The following is a 20,099-nucleotide window of genomic DNA, read 5'->3' as shown; positions in this document are numbered from 1 at the left end:
AAATCGCTTTTAAAAAGAGTTGTAACAAACAAAACTGAGGAGCTGATTCTGGGAGCCCAAGCGGAAAGCAAGTGTTTTGAGAATGATGAGGGCAACGAATGTATAAGTGTGCTTTACACAATTGATGTATGTGTGGATTGTGATAAGAGTTGTGTATGAGCCCCACTAAAATGATTAAAAATAAAAAATGAATAAATAAAAAGAGTTGTATATACATCATCGCAATACATTCTAGTGCTCCCGCCCTCCTCTCCCACTCATTGTTTATTCCCCAACTCCCCTACCCCACCCTTCCCCCCCACACTACATCCCCAATGATAAACCATTACATCAGTTATTGTCTGTATGCATCCACTCCTTCTGTGCTTCAAAACTGGGAACCCCAACAGAAACAATAAAAACAAAAAACAAGAAGAAAATAATATAAATTTTTTTTTAATCAAGAATAAGAGGGGGGGGAATCAATATTTTAAAAGCCAGAAGAAATTTCTGTCCTGGAACAAGTGAGAAATGCTTGAGCCTAGAGCAAATTCAAGTTGAGTCAAGAGGAAGTCAGCTGACCACATACCATGCCATGGTTCCCTCCACCATAATCTAGTTTACTGTAATCTCTATCTGATAGTATAGCTGTTGGAGTCCCTTGCCTATGACTGGAACGGATCTGCCCAAGGCTTAATCTGACTAGATACTCTGCAGATGAATTTTGAGCTCCCATGCGCTCCATAGACTTCTACAATTGGGTGTTCACAATGTAAGCTCTGATACTTTCCCCTTCATCATATTTAGAATTTGTTGCCATCTAGGTATCTTGTTGTTATCATCTAGATATCTTAGTGTCACTTGTTTTAAATATTGGGGGTAAAACCTCAACTGTAGTAATTCTCTTGATGGTTGGATAATCTGGCAAATGTTCTTCCTTTTCGGACTTTGAGCACACTCTGAAGTAGATGTTGTTCACTTAAATCCTTTTTTGCTGCAACAAAGTTCATAAGCTCCTGGCTCACACCACTTTAATTTTATTTTCATGCCAGTGTATGAGAAGAAATTCAAATCACAAAGGGATCAGTGTTTGGGTCTATGTTTTCTTCTTTTTTTTTATTTAATCAATTTATTGGGGCTCATAAAATTGGGTCTATGTTTTCAAGCAACTGAGGTCACTGATCTTGAGCTAGCTTTTTCACTGTTAGATTTTTTCACAAGTTCTCTCCTCCCTCTTCCTTATTATTTCTTGCTCAGAATTTCTTTCCTCTTCAAAAGTCATCAAGTCCTGCTTAATCAATTCCCTTTCATGATCTATGTGCTATTCCACATCAGTGATAAATTCTAAATTCAGTATTCTTGCCATATGGATAATTTTCCCATCAGTCTGCCGTATTATCCTGTTTAAATGCTTGGAGCATGTTCCCCAAACTCTTGCATGTATTTTCTGGTAGTTTCCTCCAAGGAAGATGCAGTGTTTCAGACACAGTGAACAATTGTATAACCCTTAAGTATTTGTGTAATGGCTCCTTACTTCCAGCTGCTGTAGCTATTGCCTGAGCAAATAGAGTCTATAGGTAGCATGACTTAGAGATGGTGAGTACACCTTGATCCAAAAGGTTAATCATAGATATTGTATTGGATGTAGACATAGCACTTTCACTTCTTGATTCAATCATTACAGGATCAGGAGCATGTCCTGAGGCAATATCATGTACCAGCTTTTGAGCATGTGTGAGTTCACTTGTCTTGTGTCCTTACGAACTAAACACTGTACAACTTTTTATCTATTATGATTCCTGTTACCCACGACCCTCACACGTCAATTCCATTATAGACCAGGTGTTTTGATTAGTAAGTCATACTTTTGAACGACTGAAAAAGATAAATCAGTAAATAGTACATTGCAACATTGTGTATAGTACATATATTACTAACTAGTAATATGTAAAAAGAAACAGTCATAGCTGCAGTTCATCAAAAATAAAATATACTGCAAGTTGAGGATTACTGTAATGATTCTGCTCTTTGAAAAAATTGTTTCAGATGCCTTAGTTGGTTTGTATAACTTTTACCTCTATGCTGATATTTTTATTATGTATTGCTAAAGTAATCCCATATTATTATGCTACAAAGTTCTCCCTTTGATGTCTTGCTGCATCTGTTTTTAAGTATTTCAAAGACATGTTGCTTTTGCCAAAATGAGTTATCATTGACTAATTTGTTTATTACATGTCATCTGTGTAATCTTTTAGGTCTTCAAAGAGCTATCTTGCCCTCATTGACACTTTATATCGGTGATTTTTTTATTACAGTTTTATTGGCGCTTCATCTACATATCATACAGTTCCATAGTTCAATCGTATCAAGAAGAGTTTAAAAAAATATTAGCACAATAAATTCTAGAACATTTTCTTCTTTCTTATACTTGTTTGTTATTCAAATAACATTGTTTTCAATTGTGGCAAAAATATACACAACAAAACATTCTCAACTTCTTTTTTAAAAATCATTTTATTGGGGGCTCGTACAACTCTTACACACCCATGCATCCCTCCCACATTCATTGATAGTGCCCAATTTCCCTTACCTTCCCCATTCCAGATAAACCACTGCGTGTTATTGCCTCTGTGCATCCACTCCTTCCGTGCTCCATAAACTGGGAGACCCAACAGAAACGATAAAAAACAAAATGAAACCAGAAGAAAACAAAAACAATAATAATATAAAGATAAAAATTAAAATAAAGAGTAAGAAAGAAAAGGCTACCAACAATATTTAAAAAGCAGAGAAGAAATTGCTGTTATGCATCAAGTGAGAAATATTTGAGCTTAGAACAGATTCAGGTTGGGTCAAGAGGGAGGTCAACTGATCATATACTGTGATTCAGTCCACAGTAGCCAAGTTTACAATAATTTTCATCTGATAGTATAGCTGTTTGAGGCCCTCATCTGTGGCCAAAGGGCATTTTCCAGAGGCTTAATTTGACTAGACCCTCTGCAGATGGATTTTGGGCTCCTAGTGTCCATAACCTTTTCCTAATTGAGTGTTCATAATTTAAGCTCTGATACGTTTCCCTTCATCATATTTGGATTTTATTGTTGTCATCTTTGGATCACATAGGCTGGTGTGCTTCTTTGATATGGACTTAGTTGATGCTTCACTTAGATGGCTACTTGTTTGAAGACCCCAGACACTTCCAATTGATAACCGGGCACCATCTTCATTCTTCACCACACTTTGCTGTAGCACCCTTATCTTCAGTGATTTCTTTATGAAGGCGAGTATTGATCAGGGCCATGTTTTAAGAACTAACTGTTCTTGGATTGGGCTAGAATTAGGGGGAGCCTAGAATCCATCTGCTTATCCCCAGGTTATGACTGATTCTGGATTACTTTGGCAGTTATATTAAGAAAACAACAAATAAGACACCAACAAAAAACACCAAGGAAACAAAAAACAAAACCAACAACAACAACAACAAAAAACTTGCCAATCATCCCCCTAGAGTATAAGGTGATTGCATTGATAACATCAATAATTTGTTCAATGGCCTATAATCCAACTCCGAGCTGCAATCCATGAGTTGTTGCTTTGTACAGATTGATTTGTTCATTGATTGAGCTCTGTTTACATTGTGCATAGGGATTGGCACTAGTGGAAATTTTCCTGTCTCATTTCTTACAAGTGCAGATCCTTGCCTATGAGATTAAAACCTGTCATATTAAAGCGGGGAGCATTGAGGCACTAAATATATGGTGGTTCTGGGCCTTCTTTCATTGAACACTGTAGAAACAAATCCAGGGACACTCATACATATAAGAAAGAGCTTTATATCAAAGTGTAATTGTATATTAAGAAAACACCCCAGCCCAGTCCATAAGTCATCCATAAGTCCAAAAATCCTTCACAGTCACATGCATTGATGCAAAATACAGGAAGATCACAGGCCTCTGGGTGCAAATTCTTGTGGTTCCAATGGTAATGGAACCATCTCATCACTGGTCCGAGTCTCCATGTGGCTCCTCCAACTCTCTTGAGTGTAGTCCTTCAACAGGAAGTTGAAGCAGAGAGAGAGAGCTCTTGCAAGTCTTAGCAAGTCTCCCCTTAGCTTGTCAACAGGAAGAAGGAGGAGAGGAAGTTTCCAGAATCCTCCTGAGAAGGCCATGCCCACAAGGAGGCATCATCAGTCTGTGACCTGATGGACAGGCTAGACTCCGCACCTACACTATGTCTCAAGTTGACATGAAATTATGTAACTACCACAGCCACCCACTAAGCCAGGGATCTGATGCAAGGTCCAATGACTGCCATTCCACAGTCTTGGGGTGGCCATTCTTTGCTTCCTCTCCCCTCAGAGGATTTCAGTCTTAAGTCCAAGGCTGAAGGTAGTTTTGAGGTAGAACCCAGCTGGACTTCTACATGAGTCCTTGTGGTGTGGTGTGGGGATACCATGTTGCCAACATCTAAAGTCATCAGAGTGTTTAGTCAATGGCACAGTTCACCGAGGGCTGGGTAGAAATATATTTGAAGTGTCTACCTAAGACCAGAGAACCAAGTTTATTCTCCCTTAGGTTCCCTACAATTAGTATTTAACACCCCTTCCCGTTTAAGGGGTGTAAGGTTGTTCCTTACCATTTAACCACCAACGGAAATACCAGTGCCTTTTCTGAAATGGGGATGCTCCCTCCCCGGATTGGTTATTCTTTTTGAAAGTCTTAGGGCCTTTTTCCCCAGGGTAAATTTGTAATGTTAACAGAACAACTGTTAAAAGTGGGTCTAATTATCTTCTTATGCAAGTAAAGGAATTCATTGGTGACTTTTCAGTTTAACTTCTATAACTGTATCTTATGTTAACTGTACTTAGAATCACTTTGTAAAGAAGATTGAATAAGTCCTGACTTTTGTATCTCTGAAATATTTACGTTAAGTAGCTATGGATGGATGGTCTCTAATAATAAACTGAAAAACAAGAGTTAGGGTGATTTGCTTCTGGGAGTTGCAGTAAAAACATGATCCCGCGTTTGTTCTATTTACCAGTTTCTGGCTTTAATTCAATTACAGATGAGTTGCCTCAGGATCTTGGTGACGATGAGAATTATTGGCCAGATGTGACATGTGTTTTCATTTCACAGGTAACCCTGTATCATTTACTAAAGCTCTTTCAGTCAGACACCAATGCAATGCTGGGGAAAAAGACGGTGGTTTCTGAGTTTTATGATGAAATGGTAAGAAGATTTCACAGTGAGAGTTTTCCAAAGCATTTTGTGCTGAAAGCTTTGAAGTTATTGAACTCTTTTCCATTCTTTTCCCTCAGATATTTCAAGACCCAACAGCAATGATGCAACAATTGTTAACAACATCTCGTCAGCTTACTTTAGGAGCCTATAAGCACGAGACAGAATGTAAGTGCCATGTGCTCACAGATGATCTGTCCTTTGATGGTGGACCAAATGTGTGATGGGTGCCGATTTCAGTTTTTGTAATGCTAATAGGTAAATTTTATACAAATTAAAGTATGTAACACTGGAGACTATGGAAGAAAAACGTTTTCAATTGTTCCCGATGTAGACTTACTTCCAGAAGTTGAAAGATGGGCTCTTATGGTCTCTGAAAATCTAATTTGTCATAGCTTTTCACTAGTCTCCTTTACTTTGTCGTTGTTCTCCTTACTGCGCTTTGCTAACCAAATCTATGTGAAGAACCGTACAGAGTGTAATTATACTTGTTCCCTATAAACTATTTTATTTCACTTTTTTACCTGCAGTTTCAGATTAATGGTAGGTAGGACGGTGGTAATACTTCAGTGCCACATTGATACGATCATGATCATCTTCCCTCTGAGTTGACGTCTCAGACTCCCATTTCACACCACCTCCCGCAGCTACTGTCACACACTTGGAGTTGGCACTGAGGATGAAACCTGTTTGCCATCTTTATTTTAATATTTATCTCATTGTTTGGCTATTTTTTAAATTCATTAATTACAGTACATGTTGAGCACCAGTTATATAACGGGCATTGATCCAAGTTCTAGGGATAGGAGCAGTGTCCAAAATAGACGCAAAGCCCTGCCCTCGTGGACTGTATATGCTAGTGGAGGCAAAGACATCATTAGTAAATACGTAGATGTGTTTGACTGGTGTGCTGAAAAATAAAGAGGGGAAGGATGCCTTTGCTTGATGTAGGTGGTTGAAGTTTTAAATATTATCAGGGAATGGTTCTTGAAATTGTATCATTTGAGTATAGACTGAAAGGGGTAAGGGAGTGAGCCAGGGAGCACTTTGCAGGGGGAATGTTCCACGTAGAGCGAGTGGCAAAGACAAAAACTAATCCTTTCACATCTGACATATCCGAGGAGCAGCAAGGAGGCCACAAAGACTGGGGCTGAATGAATAAGGGAAGGAAGAGCAGAAAAAGAGGCCAGAGAAATGAATAGGGACCAGGTTATAGTAAGGGGCTTGTGGGCACCCGTGGAGACTTTAGATTATTAAACTGAATGAGATGGGAATTCATTGGTGGGTTTTGAGCAGGGGAGAGTGACTTTATCAACTAACAGTTGAATCTAGATATAATAAAATAGATAACAAACATACCAGTCGTGAGGATGCCGCAGGACCTGCCGCGAGTGTTTTTGTTGTGTTGTATTTTGGGTTGCTATGAGTCGAAGTCCATTTGATGGCACCTAACAACAGCAACGTGGTAGAATGATGGCTTAGACATGAGTGGTAGAGAATAGATGCGGTGAGGAGGGGTCAGGTTGGGGGTCTGTTTTGAAGATAGGAACAATAGGATGTGCTGGTGGTTTGCAAAATGGAATTTTTAAAAGCCATTTTCTACAGACATGGAGAAGCTTGGGAGAAACAGGATTTGGGGGAAAGATAGGAGTGTAATTTTGGACATGTTAGAGGTAGGATACTGTACGGCTAGTAAGTGGACATGTTGAGAAGGGGTGCCCCCTGAAGTCTGGTACTCAAGGGGAGATCTAAACCAAAAATACCAATTTAGAAGTGTATAGATGGAATTATAAATTGTGTGGTTGAGTTGTATCAAGTGAGTATGATAGAAAAGGGGTTCACAAACTGAGCCCTGGGTGAATTGGAGAAATGATTATCTACAACTCTGCTTCCTAATAGCCCTTGGCAGCAGTTACCTAAACTGTCCACTAGATGGAAATGTGGAGCTGAAAGCAGACACTTGTCTTTTTTTATTATTAAAAGATCATTAAAAAAAAAAGATCATTTTATTGGGGACTCTTACAACGCTTGTTACAATCCATACATTGATTGCATCAGGCATGTTTGTACATACTTTGCCTTCATTAATTTCTAGACATTTACTGTCTATTGAGCCCTTGGTATCAGCTCCTCATTTCCCCCACCCTCGCAGACACTTGTCTTTAAAAAGGATTGTGCTGCACTTTTCCTAGGGGAATAATGCTTTACAATCTTACAAAAATGCCTACTTTCAGTCCTACATTTCCAACTGGAGCCTTGATGGTATAAGTGGGTTACTCAATGGGCTGCCGATTAACCTCAAGTCAACAACGAAGAAAGATGAGGCTTTCTCTTTCTGTAAACAATTCCAGTCTCAAAAGCCACAAAGGCACTTCTACCCTGTCCTGTAGGGTCGCTATGATGGAATCACCTCGATGGCAGTGAAGCAAATTACACTTTGAAGCAACTTAATAAGAATCATTAGACTATTCTAAGCATCAGGCTTTTTTTAGTGGCACCAGGAGTCCTGGTGGTGGAGTAGGTTACTCACTGGGCTGCTAGCCACAGGTCAACTGTTCAAACCCATCAGTTGTTCCGTGGGATAAAGATGAGGCTTTCAACTCTACTAAAATTTACAGCCTCAGAAATCCACGGGGCAGTTCTACCTTATCCTATAGGATCACTATGAGACTTGTCAGTGAGTTTTGGTTTGGGTTCAGATCCTAGTCTAATATTTAAAACGAGCGAGCTTGAAAAAAGTTGGCGGGAAAATCCCATTATCTGTTTAATTATAGTTTTCCAGGAACTTTTTAAAATACTCTCATGTGTATCATATTTATTGTAATCGCATTTACTTTCTTAATATGATATACAGCCAGCAAGAATGTTTTAAATATAAGTATGTATTCATTTATCATAATAAGTTAATAGGCTTTTTATGAGTATTCTGTATTTCAAGTGTTCATTTAAAATGCCCTCAGAAAATAGTATTTGCTACTAGATATGTGGTAGAAGTGCTAATAAAACTGTTAAAATATATATTACTCTGAAATTAACATAGACACGTGAGAAAAGTGAAATAACTGTGTACAAATGTTGTTTTCCCTAGTTGCAGAACTTGAAGTGAAAACAAGAGAAAAATTAGAAGCTGCCAAGAAAAAAACAAGCTTTGAAATTGCGGAGCTTAAAGAGAGATTAAAAGCAAGTCGTGAAACTATAAATTGTTTAAAAAATGAAATCAGGAAACTTGAAGAAGATGATCAGACAAAGGAGATATGAACAGTTCTCAAAAACTTAGTAAAAGTTAGACTGGAAAAAAGGTGGGCATTAGTGGTAAAATGGACATATAGTGCAAATGGTGTTATGTACTTTGAGGAACTGCATACATACAGAGTTGTTGACCATGGATATCTCAGCAATGAGCCAAAGTATTTGTCCTATTTAAGCCATCTTCAATGTGAAATGTGTCATAAGAATTGATACTGTGCAGGCGTTTCTCGGCCCATTTTACGATAATCCTGTGATGCTAAGCACAATTTTGAAAATTCATTGTATTATATTTTTAGATTATTATTTTGGCAGGCATAAAAATTTTTGTACAGTGTATAACTTTTGTACTTCTCCAGTAGCTGAAATTGTTGTATATTTTTGTTCAAATTATTTTCTGTCCCCATCCTGCCTGTTTTACATCTGATGTGCCCAATAAGTGCGCAATAAATGTAGTTAATGGGTCCCGTTTCTGCCTCTTGATGTATTTCTTCCTCTTTCAAGACTTCCTGAAGCTCCCTTAATGTATTTCCATAGTCTTGTGACCACACACCTCTTTTTGGTACTCATTGTAGCACACAGAAGCTGATAAATATATCTTGGGAATTGTTCTGATATAGCAGGGCCCTTATTCTTCACATAGAAAATGATTCAATCCTTCCTGAATTGAAATGTGTCCAGAGACTCATAGGAAGTAGCTGTCTATTAGCGCCGCCCATCTCCCCTTGTATCTCTAACTTCTTAGCCTTTCCTGGTCATAACCACATACTGAGCCTTCTCCTTTGGACACATATAGTGTGAACATTCACTAGGGCATATTGGCCGAGCCATCTTTGACAACCTAGAAACAATAATGGGTTGGAAAGTATGTAAATATGTAATGTTAATATACGTTTACAAAGCTCCTATAAAGTGGTAGTAACTACGGTATGTATGCTGCAGGGATTTTGTTCTTTCAGTATAGTGGAAGCTGGCCACACTAGTACTTTACAATACTTTTAAATTCTTCTCTGCCTGGTAGATTGGTTGCTATTTTTATTTTTTTGAAGTTGTAGCCTTGATAAACATGGAGGTCATGCAAAGATCTCTGCCCCCAAATTTCTGTCAGACCTTGTGTGGAGTGACACTTCAGCTGTGCTGGGCATCATACAGCTCTCCTCCACTTTGGATCCTGATGATAGCCAGGCCCGTTAGGATGCGATTCCCCACAGCACAGAGTAGGGCCCCGGGGAATGAAGACAACATGAGATATTATTCCTCCTTTCTTTTATTCAGCCCCCAGGAATGTTATTTTAGGCAGGATTCTTTAGAGAAACAAAACCAGGACACTTACGATTTTGTGTGTGTGTGTAATATAGATAGATAGACAGACAGACAGACAGATAGGTTTATATAGCGAGAAGGAATATAACAGCGACAGACAGACAGATAGATAGGTTTATATAGCGAGAAGGAATATAACAGCTAATTAGTCCACACAGCAGTACAGAGGCTCAGTTCAACTCACTTTCATGCAACAGTTAATATACTGGAAGTTCAACTCAACATGGGCTGTCAGGTCAAAGGTCAAGGAAACACACACCTAGTCTTCCCTCAGACAAGGCAGTCAGAGTCTGCCCGCAGGCAGCAGGGTGGGTCAGCAACAGTCAGTATTTTGGAAGCTTAGTGAAGCAGGGCCCTGATGGAATCTCAAACTCAAGCATGGTGACAGGATCCACCAAGCTGCAAGCTCAAGCATTGTATGCACCAGCAGCATGGTGAAGCAGGCCTCAAGCTCTAGCAACATGAGCCGCTGGTTGGTTGACCCACAGGTAGTGCAGCACACAAATCGAGGCAGAGAACTAGCTAAAGCAATAGCACATTTGTAAGATCACCAGGGAGCAAGAGGGAGATGGGCTGCTGGATGTCTATTTATTCTGATTGTCCTCCAATCAAGATACAACCTGATTAAACTCCACCGTCATGTTCCTATTGTTCTAGTTGGGGCAATAAACCTAACTATCACAAGATATCTTGGCTTGTAAAATGGAACTCAAGTGGAGGTATGTCTGGCATTATGCATAGATGGCTATAAGGATTCAAAATAGACTACCTTGTTTAATCTGTCACTTCTTTTCTGCTCACTTTAAGCTTGAATTTCCCCATGAGCCTTCTAAGATGGTCCGTGGTAGTTCTATGAGTGCTTGGACCTCACAACCAGCAATCAGAAAATAATATATATCTTTCTGCCCCGGAAACTTTGATTATCTCTCTGTGGATCAAGGTCTCTGGCATTTCACTGTTCTGGGAGATCAGACACACTGGACAGATCAGATCTTAGGAACGGCAGTCCATTTGACACCCAAATAATATCCTTGCGTGGTTGAGTGTTGTTCTTAAAACAACTAGTTAGAGAACAAATCTTAATATCCAGCTTTGCAGGGCCTGTGTATTGTTCATTCTTTAGTATTTTTATTACTATGAGAATATCATAGGATTTAAAATGAATAGAATGTAAAAGCAAGTTTTGCTTATAATTAATCTTGCTCACTTTACAGATACGAAAACCAAGGTGCAAAGATATACCCTATCTAAGTAGAAAACAACTAGAATTTAGTCTCCTTAATTCAAAGTTCAGTATGCTTTTCTTTAGACTATAGCCCATAACCTGCTTAAGGACCACTTCATGCAACAGTTAAAGCGCTTGACTGTTAACCAAAGGGCTGACTGTTTGAACCCAGCTATCAACTCTATGGGAGAAGGCGAAGGTCTGCTTGCTTGTATAAAGATTGCAGCCAGAAAACCCTATGGGCAGTTCTGCCCTCACGGATCACTATGAACTGGGGGCGCCCAACAGCATGCTGTCCTTTAGTACTCTATACAAATTGCATTTACTCTTCATTTCTGTAGTCAAAGGTTGTATCCTGAGCCAAATGGGTTTGAGAAAGTGTGCTAAAATAGGGGTCTCCTCAATGTATGGTCTGATTTTAAAGTGGAAGACTTAAGTTTTTCAACTCTTCTATGTATTTTAGAGTAAGACTTGCGGGACTTTTTTGGTTTCGTTTGCTTTCTAAAGTGTTGCTTACAAGGTTCTAAGCTTGTATATGTGTTGGCATGGCAAGATTTCTACCTCTGTTATAAAATAGAGTTATAGAAAGACATTTAAGTGACACACTATCAACAAGGTGAAAAAGACAACCTACAGAATGGGAGAAAATATTTGCCAAACATGTATCTTGAAAAGGTCTAGTATGTAACATATACAGTTGACCCATGGGCAACATAGGTGTGAACTGCACAGGTCCACTAGACCTGGTTGTGTGTGCGTGTGTGTGTTTTCATATGCATCCTCTATGTAAACAGTTTGTCTTTCCAGTGAATTGTATATAGCAGTAAACCGTGATCTCTCTTGGTTCCCACATATTTTGTGTTGCATTCAGGGCACTACTGTAAATCTTGCATAGCAACCACCATGGGCTCCCATATGAAGTGCCCCAAGTGGTGCTTGATGTGCTCCCAAGAGGCAGAGTTGGAACAGCTGTAAGGTCTGCAGCTGGGTTTGCCTGGCATTTCAAGATGAGTGAATCTGGGTAAGGACCATTCGGGGACTGGTGGAGAAGAGAAACTGATGACACAGCTCTGCCAGCAGATGCAAAGATCTGCACTTTTTGCAAAATACCTTTTTATTTCAATGTAAAGGCAACTTTTATGTGAGTCCCGTATGTAATACATAGTACACAAAGTAGTTGTTATTCAACTATGTTATTAATAAGGCTTCTGGTTAGCAGGCTATTCGTAAGTAAGTTTTAGGGAGCCATAAGTTATATGAGAATTTTCTACTGTGTGGTCAGTTGGTAGGACACCTGGTCGGTGATGTGGGTTAATTGCTGGACTGGTAACTACAAGAGCCTTGATTCAAACTCACCAGCTACTCCATGAGATCAAGATGAGACTGTTCCTATCAAGGTTTATAGTCCAGGAAACCATAAAGTACAGTTGTACTCTTTCCCATGTAGCGTCACTCTGTGTCAGAATCCATTTGAAGGCTGTGGCGTAGTTTGGAGTGGTTGGTACTCTAAGCTCCACAATGTTCAAGAGCCAACTGTACAAATTTCTTAAACTCAATAATTAAAAAGAAAACCTAATTAAAAATGGATAAATTATTTGAATAGCTATTTCTCTAAAGTAGATCTAGAAATGGCCAATAAATACTTGAAAAGACCCAGCATCATTAATCACTAGAAAATGCAAATTAAAATAAGAATATAAATTGGTGTAGACACTATGGAAGAGTTTGGCAGTTCCTTAATAGTTACCATATAACGGAGCATCCCACTTCTACGCATAGGCCCAAGAGACTAAAATGTGCGTCCATACAAAAACTTGTATGTACATTGTTCATAATAGCCCAAAAGTAGAAACCAGCCAAATATCAACTGAAGAATTGATCAACAAATGTGATAATGCCATACAATAGTTGAGTCATCAAAAATGAATGCAGTACTGGTAAATGGCTGGAGCATGGATGCATTATGACAACACGGTCAATGGAATGAGCCAGACACGAATGGTCACCTAGTGTATGCTTCCAATTGAGGACAAGTCCAGACCCTGCGAGGCTAATCCCTGAAGAAAGAAAGGTGTATTGTAGCCAGGAGGTGACCCGAGGGGACAATTGAGGGGACCAGGACTTGTTTTTAGGAGTGATGGAATTGTTCTAGATTTAAATTGCAGCAAACTAGCCTGACTGTGCTGTAACAGCTCTGAATTGTACACTGGGTGAAATGAGTTAAAAGGGTGGATTTTATCTCAATTTTAAAAAGATATTTAGAAAATCTTTCCAGTGACAACTTTGGAATAAAATTACAAAGTTCTTCGAGATCTTATACAAATCTTGATTTCTGTTTCCCCATTCTTGCTTCTACAAGTGGGAAGAGAATCTTCTCTACCACAGAATAATGCCTTAATTGAGATTAGGACTTAGGGCAATTAGAGGAGACTCATCTAATTAAGCAGCTCCCTTTAAAGAAGATCCAAGTGTTTATAAATCTGTTTTTCTAACCAATGCGGTAGGTGGTTACTGCTGTTTTCCACATTTTACACAGAGGAGATTAAGGGACTCTAACTTGATCTTGAGTTCACCAGCAGAGACTCAGATTAGTGACTTACAGTTGTGGGCCTCTCTGCCTTGATAATACTTAATTCTCCGTGTGTTCAAAGCATTAGCATTTTAAACTGTCTGTTGCTCAGGCCTAAGTACTTCTCAAACCTCCCCTTGACTAATTGGAGTAAATGAAGACTATATCAAATAAAAACATCAAATGGCATGCATGCAAAACACCACAGATAAGAATCTTGCTAGCCATTAACAACCAACACTGAGGTTACCTCCTGTTGGTAAGAGTCCTAAAAAATAGTTATTTGAAAACTGGTAGAAGACATTTCAACTATGTGTTCCCCAAGATTGCACTTCCACTAGCTCCATTCTTGGTTGCTGTGCTGGTCGTTAAAATAGAGACTTCCATCTCTTGGAATTAAAACAACAACACAACAACAAAAAGATCAAAAGATGCTAGCTTGAGAAAGGGGAAAAAACAACAAACATGAGGGAATATTATTGTCCTGCATTCGGAAAGAGCTTTGAAAACCATGTAAAACCCAGAAGCCATAAAATGCCGGTGGTCAAATCTGAATAAGGTTAGGAAGCCTGACACATAGTCTGGGGAACGGGAGGAATACAGGCTGCTGGTGAAACAAGACTGTGGATATGCTGGACTATATCCTATTTTATACTAAACATTTTAAGATTCAGGCAGGAAAGCATGATCATTTCTTTCCACTTTACCATGATGTTAAGTGATAAAGACATATTCTTGATCACAGTGCGCTCAGAAAATGGCAATCACTTGTAATTGTCTCAAGTATACATCTGTAGTTGACTTCAACACTTCCAGGAAATTCGATGAATGATCATTACATGTAATAAAATTTGGACGAACAGATGGAAGGGAGGGAGGTGTCGTGAAGTGGAATTGCTGGGTGTGGCTCTTCTGTGTATATATATAAATATATGTGTAGTCTGTAACTCCCACAAAAACAGCGCTGGCCCATTGTGATTCCCTGTGGGTCCTGAGACTGGAACTGTTGGCGCCGGTGGAAAGCCCACTTGTTCTACTGGTGGGTTCAAACTGGATCCTCAAGTTCCACAGTTTGAAACCACCAGGCACTCCAAAGGACAAGGACTGGGCGTTCGACTCTGGGAAAGAATTACAGTCTAGTCTTTGGGGCAGCCCTCCCAGGTCCTGTAGGTCACCATAAGTCAGAATGACTCAGTGGCAGTGAGAGCTTCCCAATTAACCCCTATAGTCATGAGTCTTGTCAGTGAGTTCTATGTGGCCAATGCAATGGATTATGAAACCCAGCCGAGAGGCAGAGAGCTGTGGGAAGGATAATTGGTGTCAACTCAGATAAAGGATGGAGGGTGGAGGCATATCCAAACTCTGCCTCATAGGAATCATCCTGGGCACTGGAAGTTGTAGGATTGGATTCTCCACGCAGTGTAGCCAGATGAGGTCAGTTGTGGCCTCTACACCATTCTTCAGGAAGGAAGAATGAAGGTAGGACAGGAGAAAGGATGAATATCCCCTGGGAACGTCTAAAAGTACAGAGTCCAAATTTCCACCCCCAGAAATGGGATCACTGGGTCTGGAATGGGGTCTGGGAACTTGCGTGTCCACGGCAGCCAGCTGATTTGAGAAGCACTCATAGGGCCCGGCTCGGTAAACTGGACTACATAAAAATGTAATGCTATTAGGCTGCCTGGAAATGGTACACACATCCAGGGAGAAAATGGGAATAGTGCTGTTCTATTGTGAAGATTGCCATCAGTGTCCCAAAACAAATGTATTTGAATTGGAAACTGGAAAATCAATTTGTTCACTAAGTATTCCCCCAAAGCAAAGGAAAAATTTAATGTAAGATTTGTTCTATTGGGGTGGGGGTGGGGGGGAACCACAATAAAAATAGTCCTAAGAAAAACCGGTCCTTATATGAAAACCAAACTTATTCTCACTGAGGTGATTTTATCTCAGAGTGACCCTGTGGGCCAGGGTAGAATGGCGCACCATACAGTTCCAAACCAAAAATGTTTCTCCCTCGGGGCAGCTGGCAGATCTGAAGCACAGACCCTAACCACTGACACTCCGGCTTTCGATATATAAAAGAGGGCCTTCCTTCTTAATTCAGAAAGGTTCTTTGGATAAGTGGAATATGGAATATTATTCATCCGTAACAAGAAATGAATTCCTGGCACAACATGGATGAACCTTGAAAACGTACGCTGAGTGAAAGAAGTCAGCCACAAACGGGCAAATAGTATATGAAATAACCCAAATAGGTGAAGGTATGAAAACCATGTTTATTAGTGGCCACCAGGGGCTTATAGGAGAAGGAAACGATTGCTTACTGACTACTGCAACAATCATTTCTCTTACTACAAACATTAATCAATACAAGACTTCTTCCTGGGGTGGAAATTAAGGATGTCCCAAATATTTCGTTTTTCCAAAATGGGACACCACTCCATTATCTCTGATATCAACCACTGCTCTTCTCCGCCGTATAGTTCCTCCCATTCTGGGGTTCTGCAACCACTGCAATGTGCCGTCTCCCTGAGCTCACAAACCAGGAAGGACACGGCTCCTGTGATTGTGGAGGCTGGTAACGCGCACATCCAAAGTTCAGACAGCTGTCTGGAGGCTCCTCCTCGGCCGCAGAGCTGTAGAAGTTGGCGGATCAGTCAGGTGATAGGCTGCAACTCAAGTACCAAGAACTAAAGGTCAGGTGGAGGCAAGGTCCAGAGCCACAGAGCCACACAGAGCAGGTCTCACTTACTCTTCCAGGCCAAAAAGCATGCTGAGACTCACAGTAGGATCACAACCAGAGTTTGGGGTCAGGAGTCTTTAGGGGTAACGTGTGTGATTGGTGTTTCTCACCAGTGACTCAGCACTAGTCTTCTGTGCATGCTCACTTAGGAAGGGGAGACTCAAAATATCACCCACTTTAATCCTGTCTGTTTAGCATAACAGATAACTCCTTCCCCCCAAAAAACAAACTCACTGCCATGCAGCCCGTTCTACCGCCCCTATTTCCTAGAGCAGTGGTTCACCTTCCTTATGCTGAGACCCTTTCATACAATTCCTCATGTGGTGGTGACCCCCCAACCGTAAAATTATTTTCGTTGCTGCTTTATAACTGTCATTTTGCTACTGTTATGAATCGGGCGACCCCTGTGAAAGGATCATTCGACCTCCAAAGGGTTCGCAACCCACAGGCTGAGAACCACTGTCCTAGACGATAACTCTTTATGGGAGCAGAAAGCCCCGTTTGCCCTTGGAGCCACTGAGGCTTTCAAACTTCTGGTCATATAGTTAGTAACCAACGCGAAATCACTAGCCGCCAGGGCTTCTAGCCATAGATGTAGAGGCTAGAATTTACAATACGTCACAGACTGGGGACTCTGGCTAGAAGGGTCTTAGTAAGGAACTACATCTCAGCTACAGAGTTTTTTTTAAGAGTGATGGAACATGTCCATCGTGATGTTGCACATAGTTGCACAACACTGAATAATTAAGGTCACTGAACTGCACACTTAAAATTATGAGAATGACAAATTCTGTAATCTATATAACATGAATGTACTTTACCACCCTATTGTTTTTAAAGAATGGCTATTGTTATAAGTCAAGATTTTCTTTTTTAGCTATCAGTACGAAAAAAGGAGACAGAAGAGACAGAGAGAAAGGGGGGTTGGAGGTCGGAGGTTGTCATTGTTGCCAGAGAATAGGGAAAGTTCAAGAACCTGAGCTGACACCCCAGTCCCTAGGGCTGGTGGGGCATCTGAGAACTAACCTGGGCATTCCGTCAGCACCAGATGTGCTGGGCCACAGCCTACACAAAGAGCAGCCAAACGCAAAGAACGTGCCAAGGCTGCACCCAAAAAGGGGTCTGCGCAGCACCCCTTTTCTTGAAAAGACATGCTTAAATGAAAGCTACCTGAGGTAAATGCCAAAATCACAAATAAAGAAGTCCTTTCTTTTTTTCACTGAGAAGAATCAGCCCCTTTCGTAAATATCCCAGTGCATACTAATTATAAACTAATTCGTTTATAATGTGTATGTGCATCAACGCATGTTTCATATATAATCATTAGTTCAATATTTATAGAGCATCTGGTGTATGTCAGGTACTGTTCTAACACATTGGAAACATTAGTCAATAAAACATAGCCTCTTTGACACTAGCCTTCTAGAAGGGAAGACCAGAAAATAAATATCCTTATAAATAATTTAATTATAGGTTAAGTTAGAAACGTTTCGTGATATGGGGAAATACAAGCAAATTATACCAGGTTAAGGTCATTGGGAGTGTGGAGATGGGTGGGTGTGGTTGAGGAAGAAATCGGGTGGCCGATTCTGACATTAAAAACACTGGATGGCACAAAGAGGTTAGGCCAAATTGTCTAGAGAAACAAATCCGGTGGCACGCATATGTATAAGGAAGAGCTTTATATCAAGAAGGCATCCCAACCCAGTCCAACTCAAGTCTGTCAGTGCCTCTTCAGATGCATGGAGCCACATGCAATGATGCAGAACGCAGGAAGGGCACAGGTTGGAGTGTGCAGAGTCACTTGGATCCAAGATCATTGGAAACATGGAAAGATGCTGACAGCTTCAGGGTCAGTGGCAGCAGGAAGGTGAAGGGGGAGAGGAAGAGGAAGGGTCCCAGGGTCCTCCTTCTAGGAAGACCACACCCCCAAGGGAGCTTCAATAGGCTATGACCTGACTGACAGGTTGGGTTCCACCCCTGCATTTTCATGGATCTTGAGGTTGACATAAAGTCAACTAACTGCCACAGCTACTAAGTGAAAGGTTGTCAGTTTAAATCTGAGTTGTAATCAACTAATACAGCCCTTCTAACCAGAATTCCTTATTATAACTGTGGACTCTATGCCTGTGGCTATAATCCCATTTTGGAGGATGTTTCCTACTAAATTAATGGACAAAATTAGGGGGTGGGGTTAAGACCTGACCTTAGTAGAGAGTGAGAGCCAGTCACACCCTTTTACTTGGGGGACATCTTTAAACTCAACCTTAGGAGAGGGTAGGACTGAAGACATCACCCTTGGTTTTCCTTGGGTGGGGTATATATACTGGCACCACTGTATAGTTCTTTTCCCACGTCACCTCACCTGGAAAGCCAGACTTCTGTTTCCTGAAGGGACGTTGATTAAAGCAAGAAGATTTGATGTGATTTGGGGGCATTTGGGGCTTCTGGCTCTAGCCCTGCATTTGGCTAGCTTCTCCCTGAACTTCGGATTTGGGACTGAACAGCACAGGGCAATGCAGGGGTAGGAGGTGGGGTGAATATTGCAGAATAGCATCTTGTAAGAGTTAGACATTTGGGACATCATTAACCTCCAACTCCTTGGGACTAGTCTGGTATTAATTTTTCTAAAGTAAATTATGACCACGGAGCCCACCCAGAAGCACCTGATCTGTGTCTGAATGATCACAATCATGGGAACCCTGTGGAGATCAGTGTCTACTGCAATACATGAGATTGCCATGAGGCAGAATCAGCTCCACATCCACTGGTGGATGCAGGCGTTTCTGAGTGACACTTGAGCCAGACAACAAAGGAGTGACGCATTTAGCTAGCAATTACTTCTAGGACGAATAGTTGAGGCCGAGAAAATAGGCAAGGCCACCACTTTATGGAAAGTATTCCAGGTGAGCTTGAAGAACAGCCAATAGGCCATTGGCTGAAGCTGGGTGAGTTGAGGAGCATAGCAGAGAGGGGGTCAGAGTGATTAATAGAGAGCCAAACCCTGCCGTGTCTTGGACTCTATTACAAGGACTTTAGTTTTTCTTCCAGGAAGACAGGAAACCCAAAGAGTGACGTGATCTGATCTACAATTGGCCAAGATCTCTTTGGCTGGACTGGAGGGAACAAAGGAAAAATGCAGAGGTATCTGCTAGAAGCCGCTTTCAGACAAGAGATGATGGTGGATAAGGTTGGGAACAGTAGATACATTGTGTTTGTGCAACTGGGGGCTCATTTATCCCACGAATACTTAGAGGCACTAGGATGTTGTAGAGAGCTAGTCCATCACAGTCCATCCCCCTTACCATAAACAGCTAACGGGTTAGCATTTAGCGAGGGCTCACGGTAAGTTGAGATATCCTAAGTGTATGAATAGTATTCTAACAGTGAATCTTTACTACTGCCTTAAGGGCAAGGAACTCCTAATATTTTCCCCACTTAGAGATGAGGAAAGTAAAATTTTGAGAAGATGAGTCAGTAGCTTCGTGTTGCACAATCAGGCAGAGTCAGGATTCAAGTGTAGACAGCATTGATCCAGAGCATCTCCTGAGGGCAAGGTGTGATGGAGGGAGTTAACAGGATGATATGGGAAGGAGAACAAAGGGGTCGGCCTGGAGGAGGTGACGTTGAAGCTGATACTGAAGTTAGGCAGAAGAGAGGAAGGCGGAGGGAGTGGAGAGGCTCGAGCTTCCTCGTAAAGTAAAAGGTAGAAGGCAAAACGGTTCCTTGTAAAAGGAAGAGCATGTACAAAGAAAGGCCTTGAGATGAGAAAGT

The 20,099-nt window shown here is 40.8% G+C and overlaps 1 protein-coding gene across 2 annotated transcripts in view; it reads left to right on the top strand.

The window, feature by feature from the left end:
- YEATS4 (YEATS domain containing 4) overlaps positions 1-8,933 on the top strand; it is a 27,936-nt gene extending 19,003 nt beyond the window's left edge. For both annotated transcript variants that reach the window (XM_004700460.2, XM_045291025.1), the window contains 3 exons: positions 5,115-5,207; positions 5,297-5,384; positions 8,305-8,933. In XM_004700460.2, coding sequence (XP_004700517.1) covers positions 5,115-5,207; positions 5,297-5,384; positions 8,305-8,474 — 351 coding nt within the window. In that variant the 3' untranslated portion in view covers positions 8,475-8,933. The remainder of the gene's footprint in view (positions 1-5,114; positions 5,208-5,296; positions 5,385-8,304) is intronic.
- The last annotated feature ends 11,166 nt before the right edge of the window (positions 8,934-20,099 follow it).

This window comes from Echinops telfairi, unplaced genomic scaffold (genome assembly GCF_000313985.2).
Source record: "Echinops telfairi isolate 266 unplaced genomic scaffold, ASM31398v2 ScPeMD7_2;HRSCAF=8, whole genome shotgun sequence".
Taxonomy (NCBI): Eukaryota; Metazoa; Chordata; class Mammalia; order Afrosoricida; family Tenrecidae; genus Echinops; species Echinops telfairi.
This window is presented reverse-complemented; position numbering and strand designations above follow the sequence as displayed.